General features: G+C 31.1%; 1 protein-coding gene across 1 annotated transcript in view; it reads left to right on the forward strand.

Annotated features, from left to right (window-relative positions):
* The window catches only part of LOC145319284 (A disintegrin and metalloproteinase with thrombospondin motifs like), a 40,943-nt gene that overhangs the window by 14,886 nt on the left and 13,244 nt on the right, over positions 1 to 12,813 (forward strand). Inside the window, exons 5-16 of the mRNA XM_080161326.1 lie at positions 1,552 to 1,595; positions 3,286 to 3,315; positions 4,732 to 4,777; positions 5,961 to 6,087; positions 6,540 to 6,587; positions 7,300 to 7,349; positions 8,354 to 8,417; positions 10,355 to 10,404; positions 10,747 to 10,792; positions 11,486 to 11,543; positions 11,690 to 11,776; positions 12,548 to 12,621. Of these exons, the coding sequence (XP_080017452.1) occupies positions 1,552 to 1,595; positions 3,286 to 3,315; positions 4,732 to 4,777; positions 5,961 to 6,087; positions 6,540 to 6,587; positions 7,300 to 7,349; positions 8,354 to 8,417; positions 10,355 to 10,404; positions 10,747 to 10,792; positions 11,486 to 11,543; positions 11,690 to 11,776; positions 12,548 to 12,621 (724 nt within the window). The remainder of the gene's footprint in view (positions 1 to 1,551; positions 1,596 to 3,285; positions 3,316 to 4,731; positions 4,778 to 5,960; positions 6,088 to 6,539; positions 6,588 to 7,299; positions 7,350 to 8,353; positions 8,418 to 10,354; positions 10,405 to 10,746; positions 10,793 to 11,485; positions 11,544 to 11,689; positions 11,777 to 12,547; positions 12,622 to 12,813) is intronic.

The following is a 12,813-nucleotide window of genomic DNA, read 5'->3' on the forward strand; positions in this document are numbered from 1 at the left end:
ATATAAGTTTAATCAAACTTTTAAAAATCTGATAATTTTTTTTTCCATAATAAAACTATTAAAAAATTTGTAAATAGTAAATTTCATGAACACAGTAATAGTGTCTGACTGATTATGACGTAACAAAAAAAATTAGCCAATGAGAGGCCGTTATTGACCAATGGTAAAATTTAAAGTGGCCTCTCATTGGCTAATTTTTTTTGTTACGTCATAATCAGTCAGACACTATTACTGTGTTCAATTTCATTTATTATTCCAACCAGTGCAGGACCTTTTGGTGGTTTGCAAAGATGAGCACAGAACCTCCCCCTTTTTTAAGCTTATTGGGGAGGTTGTGGTTACCTTTTTGTTTGAATATTGCTGTAACTCAAGTTAGGTTAGGTTATAGTATGTACAGGTTGTCCCACAGAGTTAGGTATACTAAAAATTTACCCCAACTTATTTTCAATTTATTTTAACAATAAGGGAGGGGGTTTCTGTGCTTGATAGAAATTTTGAGGCCTTTTTTGACAAACTTTAGTTGGATTATCCTTTTCTTCTACTATCCGTTGTGCTTGAAAGAATTTATCTTCCCGTATACTTCATCTTGTCTCAACTCTGTGGTACTTTCTTGTTACGTGTATCAACCCCCGCCGCTCATAGGGAAAGACCATGTGTAATGTCTTCTTAAAAATAAATGTAGGTTACTTAGAGCAGGGATCTAGGGATAAGACAGTAAATTTAATATTTTGATTTTCACTTTATCAAGACAAAATGTGAAGCAACTATATATCATACAGTATTTAATCTTCAGTATGTATTATCCTTTGGCGTATTCCCCTAATTAATATTTTTATGTTTGACTAATAATGGAGTAAATTTTATTGTTCTTGTTTTTAGGATCTACTCTATAAGTCAATTTGTCTGTCTGTTTCAATGCTAGTCCGTGACGCCGTGGTAGGAATGTTATTATTTTTGCTGATTTCAAGATAGACGGTTGATTTTTTCGTGAAGATTCTCTTAACTAACGAGCAACCAGTACTTGGTCCGTCTGTCTATTAGTCATGCTACATAAATACAAATATTAATACATATCACATAAAAGGTTTCGTGATGAATAATTTTAATAATTTTTAATAATCTATTTTTATAAAATACCTTGAAATGGCAATAAAAATCTCCCTTTTAAATTCATATATGTTTTGGCGATAATCGTTGGAAAAAGGTAGCATGCGAGTTCGCCATCGATATCGTAGCAGAGTAGCATAAATCAAAAGAGAGAGAGAGAGAGAGAGAAACAAATCTTACTTTTTATTAAATTAAGCCGGGAATGGTATCTCTCTCTTTCTCTCGCTCTTTTAATTTATGCTACTCTGCTACAATATCGATGGCGAACTCGCATGCTACCTTTTGCTTGAAAGGCCGATCTTCCAACGTTTATCGCCAAAAAATTAGGTGTTAATTCATGGCAATGGGATTCGAGGTAGCATAGGAATCGATTCATATATTGCACGAGCTCGAAGGCGACTCTATGGCGAAATATCTTGCTGGGTAAAATACTGTAAAAAAAATCAGGGTACGCTCGGTGACAGTCTCTATGTAACTCCATCAAACACAGGAATTTTTTATTTTATCAATATCTTTTAACATTTTTTGCTAAATCGTAATATTTTCTTTTTTAACTTATGGACATAATTTTTCTTGATTAGTCTGGACAAAAGAAGCAAAAATGTTTTACCAAAAGGAAACCGTTACAAATAATAAGACTTAAAAAGAAACCATAACAAACAATTTGTCATAAAAAAAGGTTTTAGTCCAATTTGGTTTAGTTTGAAATTCATATTGAAAGATTTTAAAACAAATGAACATTTTAAAGGTTTCTTTATCTGAACTTATAATTTGTAGTTATAAAACTTATTATCAGTTATAAACTAAAACATGTTTGAGACACGTTTTTAACTTTTCAAATTAATTTTGTTTTCATCAACAAACAAGGATGAAAACAATCGTAAAAAAAACGCATCATTAAAAAATTGCTTGAAAAATGTAATAGTTGTAAGAATTAAATAAATCTAATATTGTCCTTTTTACATACAGAGTGGCTGAAATTAATAAAATGGACATCCATAATTAAAATAACTAAAATCTTTAAATATAATACATATTAAAAAAAATACATACATCCAAGTAGAATTATAGAATAGTTTCATTATTAACTTCAACTGTCCTTTTTAATCTATTAAAATCTGCTAATATCTGGTGTGAAACACAGGGAATATCTAAGCGGATAATGATTAAAATTAATCAACAGTCCTTTCTTCATCATTATATTCATTGAAATAAAAATATAAGAATAGAAGGGAAGAGTAAAATATTTTCTAATGATGATAAACAAATTAAATCTTTATATAGATTAAAACTAAAGTTTTAAAAATTTGCACATTTAAATACCTAAAATAAAATAACTTGCTTATAAAACTTTGGGTGTCAGTGTAATTTACACTCCAATGTTCTCTCCTTCCCTGGGATAGTGCATGAGTAAGACGATTAGCACCCTCCCCACCCCCACCCATCAGCCATCCAAACAATAAGACATCTGACAAATTATTCCCAGATAAAGAATAGAAAGGACAGAAAAGATAATAATGAACTATCCAACGGACGCTTTTAGAAATCGGAGTGCCTTCACTTACGCACTTTGACAACGATTTTTTCGTATGATAAAATTTTTCTTTTAATCTGATTTTTGGAATATAGGTTCCTAGGACAACAAGGTACAATATCAAAAGTAAACCATATCTATAATCAGGTCCAAAAAATGTAATTTAAAAAAATCCTGAAGTTGTAACAAATTTATGTACAATTTTGTTTTGAATTAATAATCTATATTCTGCACATCAAGTTTTGACAATCTACAAGTGTTAATGTTCGTTTGACCTATCGTCCTTTTTTAGAGCTTCGTTATTATGAACGTTGTCATCCTTATTTGTTTTCAATTATAAAACACTATGCGGAGGTGAATGGGCAACTTGGAAATTCTCAATAATAGTTATATGTTATAGGAAAAAAACTTGTTTTATTGAATTCAACACCAAATATCCTAGATTTTATTATTTATTATCTAAACTACTTTCAAAATTTTGTTTGTTGTTCTCTTAGCTATAAGTGGTGTTAATAGAAAAAAAGAATATTTTAGCATTTCGAAGTAATGTATCCCATGAATCTTTAAATGTGATTTTTTTTATGGAGTTTATGGGAATTAAAATATTATAGAATGAAAAAAGATAAATTAAAAAAATAATTTTTAGCGCCAATATTTCCATCAACAAATTCCAGGTAATCATAAAATTTTTATTAGCAAAGTTTCTCTATAACTTTTATTTTTGAAGCAGTGTATAGTACCTAACAAAAATGACGTCTTGCAATATAAATGACCTTTGATAGGCCAGTTTATATTGAAATTGACCAATGGTAAAATATTTACTGGCGTATCGTCATTTTTTTATTAGGCACTTAGCTGCATCTTATGTTTCTGTCTGTCCGAACGGAAGGGGAAAGGAGAGACACCAACCATAAAATTTTTATTAGTAAGTACTGCATTTCCCTTTTTTCATTCCTATAGGAAACATCCCCCTAGTAAAACCATGTGCACGACACTAGCAAAAATATTTACTTTTAATCCATTAAGGATTGACAGCTGAATTTTCTTGAAAAGATTCTTCTGAATTATTTTCACTTGACTAATTATCATCTCCATTAAAACACTCATTTGTATGTATGTCTTTGTATTAAAAAAAAAACAAAAGAAATACAGAATAGGCTTGGAAGTAGGGTCTTTTTTATTAACATGAATTATATAAATATGTATTTGTTGAATGGATCATTTAATAACCTAAAAATTCAATTAGAAGATAAATTATAATTATATTAGAATTTTGATTAAGATTTTGTCGGAAATAACTGGTCTGAAATTTGATAAAATCTTTAGAATAAAAAACTTATAATATTCTTTTCATTTTTTAAAGCGCAGCAACTCTGAAATAAAGGGTGTGTGTCTGTCCACAGTCCGTCTAATCAATTCTTAGTACAGAAAATATTTATCATTTTCATTTTACAGCTTATATTACTAGACTTTATGGACATAATTGTCCTTGTTATTTTGGATGAAATGTTTGTACTTTAAAGTTAATTAGATAATAAAAATTTATACAAAGGAACAGTCAAAGAAAAACATCCTTTTGGAAGCAAAAATAATTCTCTTGAAAGGTTGTAAAACAATTAAATCTAAAAATGGCATAGCAAATTCAATTTACGTACTAGGGGATACGTCCCTTAAGGCCTCTAAGGGCATTTGAGACAATTGGGGGGGGGGGGGGGGGGGAGTATACCCCCCTTCAATTTTAATACTGCAAAATAGTTTTTATTATAAACCTTCCCTGGACCTTTGACAAGCTTCATTTTAATGTAGAACCTTATCGGTTCAGAAGTTAGCGAGATCCTTCGCTACACACGCACACACACAAAGACAGAGAGACACACAGATCCTGTTAATTTGATATACCAATAGATAGAAAATTAGAAAATAAATATATTTTTTATATTATTTTTATAGAATACAATTGTTTTATTAATTAAAAGATCATCAGTTCCAAATAAGATGATAAAAAATAAGAATTAAACAATTATGTCTTTGCATTTTGAATCTTTTAAGTTAATTCAATTCAAGGACATTTTGAATTGTATTCTATTTAGTTGCATAACCTGCCTACCTCTGTCTCATCACACTGTGCATCCTCAGGTAATCTTTAATACAAAGTAGAATTATTCCCGTCTGTTTGTTTGTCTGTCTAAAGCTTAAGATCTCAGAAACCGCTGAACCGTTTCGGCTCTCATCTTCAGTGAATATAACTACTGGTTCTGTGGTGGTTTTAACCTATTTTTGGGGTAGGCAGGACACTCAATTTTTATTTTTATTTTGTAAACAAAACAAATGAGTGAATGGGAGCCTATAAAATTGTAAAATGGAAGCGATTTAATACAGGGATTAAGGGAGGGGACAATGGGCAATTAATTCAATTTAAGAGTTTTTGAAGAAAGGCCATGAAATCCAGAATAATCCAGAAAATTTGGTGGAAATTGTAAAGTGATTGTTAATTAAATCTAGAAAACCATAAACTAAGAAAAAAGTTCCAAGAAAAAAAGCAATCATTTGAAAATTAGATGAACAGTATTACAGACTGACATAACCATTCTGTAATTAATTACCAGAGAAATCTCCCTGGAAAGAGGGAAAGAGAAAAGAGATTTGGGGGCAAGTGATGTGAACACGGAAAAAAGGGGCAGGCAGGCGTGTAGGGTAACTGCTAGCTGGTTGGGCAAGAATATGACCCACACGCCTTCCTGCCCCTTTTTATCCTGTTTATTTCTCCACCTCCCTTCTCCATTTCCCTTTCTCGTCTACTTTAAAAAAGGAGGTGGGGGAGAAGGGAGTGAAATAGAGTATGGGAGGGGGGCCGTGTATTTTTATTTGTCTGCAAAACTATATATATTCAAAACTAACACAGTGAGTAGCGGCATTTCTTGCGCAAGTACCCAAACTCAGTCAGAAACTGCTAAATTCTTGCACATTCCCTTTAAGCCAGTACCCAAAGTCTGAGACTCCTAAAGATTGAATATTCGATCCATTGTCCCCTCCCTTACTCCCTGGATTTAATATGATTATTACGGTGGACCGATTTTACATTTTTATATAAATATAGTCTTTTTTAATTGATTGAAAAGTCATAGATAAAAGCTATTATTGAGGCGCGAGTTAATTTGAAAATAATTTGGAAAACAAAAACATTCTGTCTCTTTGATGAAAAATTCTCAAAAATTTTTAACATATATTTTATGAAAACTAAAAAAACCAGTGGTTTCTAGGTAGGAAATTTAAAGTTTTCAAAGTTAATTAACAAGTCCTCATTCAAATATTTGTTCAGTCCCCATCCAACCTTGTTGACGGAGATGATTACGAGTTGCTGGATGAGAATCACGTGGACGCCACCAGGTTCATCAAGACCAGGCAGGGCAAATCCCTTCCCTATGCTGTCTACCCAGAAATTTTAGGTAATGTCTTTAAAAAATGACTGGCCAACCATTGGTCAATTGAAATGTATACTAGTCTGCCATTGGAAATTTAGTCTTTGTATTGGCCTATCATTTGTCATCTGTATTGTAGGACGTCATGTTTTATAGGCATTATAAAAAAAACAAATGTTGAAGTTAAAGTTTTTCAAATTTTCTAGTATATTAATATAATTTTTGTTTTACTGTTTTTGATTGCTCCAGTTTTATTTAAGCAGGAGAAAAAGCACATTCTTCAACAAGAATTTTCTTATTTTATAATGCATTTTCGTAACTGTGAACAATACCAATTTCTTCCCCAATCCTGCCCAAAACCGACAACCAGTGGCGTACACAGATTTTTACCAGGGGAGAAAAAAAAGGAAAAGCTAGGCTTTACGAATCTAAATCTGTATTGGTAGTTGGAGGTAATCTACACAAAATTTTAATTTTAGTTCTGGTTGATTATGAGCTGTACAGGAAGAACAATTTTGACTTACAAAAGGAATTCATTTCATATTTTAATATCGAAGCTAGTCTACAACTAAATTACATATGTCCGAGTTTCAGCCTATTTTAGCTCAGAACCTCCCCCTCCCCGAATATAATTTAAAAAAAATTGAGAATAAGTTGGGTGGTCGTTTGTTGCATACTTTAGGTTATATTGGGTACAAGCTAGACCAACTGGTTTAGGATACAGCATGCATATGACCCGTAGGGTTAGGGTTAGGCATATACAAATAAAACTGAGGTGAATTCTTAAAGAAATTTTGCCTCACTAAAATCAGTTTGTATCACTAAAATTTTAGTGGGGCAAAATTATCCCCTCTAAATTTTTAGTGAGCCTCACTGATTTTAGTGGGGCAAACTAATTTTAGTAAGGCAATTTTTTTAAGAATTCACCTCTGTAGTCGCATTTTACCTTTAGGGAAAGCACTTATTTATCTTTTTGATATTTTCTTTGTGGTTACTATACAACTAATTTTTTTTCATTAATAATAAAAAAGGGTATTAGCTGTTTCTTAAGTTCAGCTAATTATGGACATAGTTCTATTTATTTAAGTTTAAGCTAAAAATACATATTTACTAAATATTAAAATTCATACCTAGTATTTTTCAAATCAATTTCAAATAATTGATATTGATTGATTTAATATTATACTAAAAAATGCATTTTTTAATATACAAAATATTAAAAATGAAATGTACGATGATAGACAAAAAACTATGTGGCTTCCTTTATGAATGGAGTTAATCTTAGATTCAGGAAAATAGTTAAACAAAATAGAGATACTCAAGAGACATATTGTCTAAATTAGCCAATAGGAGAATAGTGACGGTACATTCCAGACCTATCATTGGTTCAAACATTTTACAGATTTGATTAAGTAAGGGCATAATTTTAGTCAGCTATAAATTGTCGCATTTTTAAGGTTTCTTGGGTAAATCATATTGTGTAAAATTGTGTGTAAAGTTAGTTTGAATAGTTGATTTTCGTAGGATAAAGTTAGCTTTTTAAAAGTTATATTGTCAAAAAAATGCATCGCGTTATTTCTTGAATAGATCTAGTATATAACAAAAAATAAACAATGGTTTTTGTCTGATAAATATACCTTTTTGAGTTTGACGAAAAATGGGTTCAGATGGATTATCTAGATATAGTACATATATAACAATTATGTCCTATAGACCTATAGTGTAGCAAACAAACCTTCAAAGGAGAAATAATTAAGCCTGGTTGTATATATGTCTTATTTTAAGAATTTCTAGTTGAGCCAAATATTATATGTAATGTTCTGATTCACTTTTTGCAATTGTTCTTTTGTTTTAATTACTAAAAAATTAACTTTTGGGTAATTACCTAATTAAACCATTGACACCCTCTCCTCCCTCCCCATCAACACTTATTATCAATTTAAGATGCTATTCATGTCAATCTCCTCTCAGGGATCTAAAGGGTTAAAACAACGGCCGATAAATTAATGTACATTTCCAATGATGATACACAAAATAACTACTTTTGAAGATAACAATTAGTGGTTGAAATATTTTGACACTCAACTTAATAAACCAACAAATAATAATTCTTTTAAAATCCCCAAAGATGTTATGCCAATATATAAGAAATTTTATAATAAAACTTTGGGACTAGTGTAATAAACAGCCCATTGTCTCCTCTCTCTCTGGGTCTATGTGGTGCAATGCTAATTGAGGGAAATCGCCTTATGATCCAAATACTGAAAATTTAGTTTAACCTGATTTTTTGCGTAGATCTTTTGGCTCTCCTGCGATAAACCTAAACATTGCTGGAATTATTATTGAAACATATTCAGGTAAATTTTAAGTTTATTTTTATGCAGATATATTAAGGGATAAGACAATTAAAGATAATTTTATACACCTTAAAACTACCCCTAATATAAATTAAAATGTTTAGCTGTAAAATTTTGGACAACTTGGTTATAAAACTTTTGATACTTGTGTAATTTACAGTCCAATGTCCCCTCCATTCCTGGAATGATGTTACTAAATTATAAGGTATACTATCACCAGGGCTCGGCAGCAGCGTCTGAGCCTCAATAAAATCGTCACTTTATAACTTTAAAATTCAGCTGACAATCAATCTTTTTTTGCACACAGGCAGGTTTAAATTTGAGGCTCATGTCCGGTAGAGGCGCGGCTGCCGATCCCTGAGGTGGATACTTATAAACATTAAAAACACTTGAAGACACGTTCGACGACTCAGTCTTCCGAGACTCGAGGTTAAATTTTTTCCTCTTCTTAAAAACACTTCAAGACACTTTTGAAGAGACGTCAAGTTTTGTGTAGCTTTGCGTAATTTTGCGTTAAAAAATCCTCTCGCTTTCCCTCCTAATATTATGTCATTAATATGAGTTAACAACTTTTTTTCTCAAGTTTTATTTACATTTTTTCAAACTGAAAATCACAAGCGATTTCGCACCTAGCATTTAGGAACTATATATTCAAAAGGTAGAAAATAGCATAAAACCATTTATAATAGGATTTTGTATTGTATAATAAACAATTCTCACCGAATAATAAAATAAAGCTTCGGGCCCTCGGAAAATAGAAATTGATAATAAACTTATGATATTTAATTTTACTATCCGTGGAAATATTAAATAAATATTTAAATAAAAAAGATTGTGAAAATACTTGTTTGTCACCCTATAGGAATATATTCCCCCCCACTAAAGGAAAGAGCCTATTTTGCAGACTAACATACACACACTGTTCGATGTAAATTGAGAACACTTCGAAGACGTCTTCAACTACCTACTTGAAGACTTGTCTTCAAAGAGTAGCTCTTCAAGAAAAAGTTTTTAAGAATTACTTTTTGCCAAAATACTTGAAGACTGCAAGACTTCAAGACGTCGACAATGTTTTAAGTATCCACCTCTGGATATCACTTCCTTAAAGTATATCTTGTTATCAAACCAACATACTCACGAATTGTTACTTGATCTCAATTTATCTTTTCTCCCTTACTCTCATGTGAACCCAATTCTAGAAGGCTCTTGAAAATCTCTTGGGGTGATCTGTCATTATTGAGGGGGTTATGCAACATCGTAATCTAATTGCTATAATGGTTTTCAAAAGCAAAGCTATTCTATAATTAGGGTTGGTCCGTCCGTCCATCCGTACGTCCGAGACGGATAGCTTTTTCGTTAATTTAGGCATGTTAGAATTGTCCTATCGATTTCAAACTTTGCATGGTGATTCCTGTAGTAGTAAGGTACGATTTAGAAAGCGTAGCAACTCTATAATCATTACAAGAATGTCCGTACGTCCATTTTAAACATGTTGATTTTTTACTTTTTCAACAAAATTTTTATGTCATCTAATTATCCGAATGTTATGATTTTTGGTATACTGATTCCTGGGACAACAAAGTATTATATTATAAGCAAAGCAACTCTATAATCAAGTCCTAAAAATGTAAGTATGTCCATAAAAATTATCTTGTATCAAGAAGTTTTTCAAGAAATTTACTCACAATTTTCATTTATATTCTGATTATTCAGTTATGACACTATACAAGTGTTAATGTCCGTTCGTCCTACCGTTTCAGAGCTTCGATTTATGGATATTGTCATCCTTGTATTTATTAAATTATAACAATTTGCATGTGTTGCATAGATAATATAATGCCTTAGTGACAAACTTGATTTTAATTATGTCATTACAATAACATTATATGTATAAGATATGTTAGTCAAGATCACTTTCTAACATTTAACTTTTTTAGGAAGTTTCAACTGGATGAACAGAAACAAACTATCTGGAAATGGGCTAGAGGTATTTTTTGCTCTCCATTCTTTAATATACAAATCACGAAACCTTTCATTTAAATAAGGATGTCATCTCCCTTAAAAGCGATGTTTAACAAATTAAGTGGTAAGACAAACGAACATTAACAAATATTAAGCAACAATGCATTTCATATTCAATCAGTGGCGTGCACAGGGTTTTGTCAAGGGGGTGTGCAAAGCTTGTTTATTTAATTTTACTTTATATTTTATGTTATTACTTTAATTTTTAGATACTTTGCTTACAGTGTTATGCCTAATTATCCCAGGGATCCAAATTCCCAATTTTTTTTTTATTTCTACCTTATAATATTTTTAAAACTCTTTTTAGGCCCCAGGAGCCTTGCACAATATGGGAGTTCACTTTTATTCTACAGGTACATATTTTATCATTTTTATATTTGAAACCCATTAATATCTTATTATCTTACTTCTAACTCTGTTTAATATTTAGATAGCCAGTATCCTCAGTATGATATTGTCTTATTTCTAACTCTGTTTAATATTTAGCTAGCCAGTATCCTCAGTATGATATTATCTTACTACTCACTCTGTTTAATATTTAGATTGGCAGTATCCTCAGTATGATATTATCTTAATTCTCACTCTGTTTAATATTTAGATAGCCAGTATCCTCAGTATGATATTATCTTACTACTCACTCTGTTTAATATTTAGATAGGCAGTATCCTCAGTATGATATTATCTTACTTCTAACTCTGATTAATATTTAGATAGCCAGTATCCTCAGTATGATATTATCTTAATTCTCACTCTGTTTAATATTTAGATAGCCAGTATCCTCAGTATGATATTATCTCACTTCTAACTCTGTTTAATATTTAGATAGCCAGTATCCTCAGTATGATATTATCTTACTTCTAACTCTGTTTAATATTTAGATAGCCAGTATCCTCAGTATGATATTATCTTACTTCTAACTCTGATTAATATTTAGATAGCCAGTATCCTCAGTATGATATTGTCCTACTTCTAACTCTGTTTAATATTTAGATAGCCAGTATCCTCAGTATGATATTATCTTACTTCTAACTCTGTTTAATATTTAGATAGCCAGTATCCTCAGTATGATATTGTCCTACTTCTTACTGGTCTCGACATGGCAAGGTAAAGTATTAGAATTTTTTTAAAAATGCAGTCTTTACTCTTTAGCCCACATCCTAGAAACTGTAAAGCCTGTATGTATAAGTGCCCTTATTTTTTATACAATATTACCATGTTTAATTGACCTTAATCTCTTTTATTTCTTCTAGGAAGCGAGCAGGATCAAATATATTGAGTAGCTCCACCTCTGGATATGCTTATGTTGGCGGAGCCTGTGTTAAAAATGCTCACCTTAGGTAATTTGCAATATAACAAGGACATTACATTACTTTTCAAAAGTAACAAAACAGAGTAGGTATACAATTATTTATTTAATTATTTCGCTTTTGTTGGTACGGCTTTTATAAAAGAAAAATAAATAATCTTAAATCCATTTTTGCTGTATATTAATTAATGCATCTGTTTAGAGCTTTATTTGACATTATACAAATGGCTGAAATAATAATTTTAAAATTTTGAATTCCTAAGTTGTATACTTTTTTAAAATCCTACAAGGCATTTTCATAATAATTTCATAATAAAACGCGGCATTATTCTTTCAAAAACCCATCTCAGGGATATTAGTTGATTAGTGATTTTTCTGCTTTTGTCACATTGTTTCAGGAATCCTCCCAGAATATCTCATACACATATCTTACCTAGCAATGTTGTATTAAACTTATTTGAACAGAAGGACTGACAAATTAAAGTTTTATATTACTTTCTTAATAACAAGCAGCTATGCTCCTTTAAGCCCCGTGAGTCAAGTACGTATACAGTGGCACCGCCTTGTATTTTATTTTTTGGCGAGTTCTCTTGGGTGTTGTGGTACCGTCCCCAAAATAGCTTAAAAACTTCCCAGGACCTAAGAGAGTTACACTGTAAAGGAGAACCATAACGGTTTATTGGTTAGTGAGATTCTTCGGGAAACATAGACAAACAGACACATAGAGATCCTGTTACTTTCATATAAGGATACTATAAAAAAAAATTAAAATCTTATTACTAATGAACAAAATATTTTGCAGGAAGATATCCAGTGTTGGTATCGTGGAGGATAGCGGTGGATATTCTGGTATTATAGTTGCTGCACATGAGATAGGTATAAATATAGATAGATACAAATAAGGGTATTGTGGAGGATATTCTGGTATCATAGTTGCTGCTCATGAGATAGGTATACATATAGATAGATACAAATAAGAGTATTGAGGAGGATAGTGGTGGATATTCTGGTATCATAGTTGCTGCTTATGAGATAGGTATACATATAGATAGATACAAATAAGAGTAT

Source organism: Acartia tonsa, chromosome 5, assembly GCF_053477335.1.
Source record: "Acartia tonsa isolate MP-2025a chromosome 5, ASM5347733v1, whole genome shotgun sequence".
Taxonomy (NCBI): Eukaryota; Metazoa; Arthropoda; class Copepoda; order Calanoida; family Acartiidae; genus Acartia; species Acartia tonsa.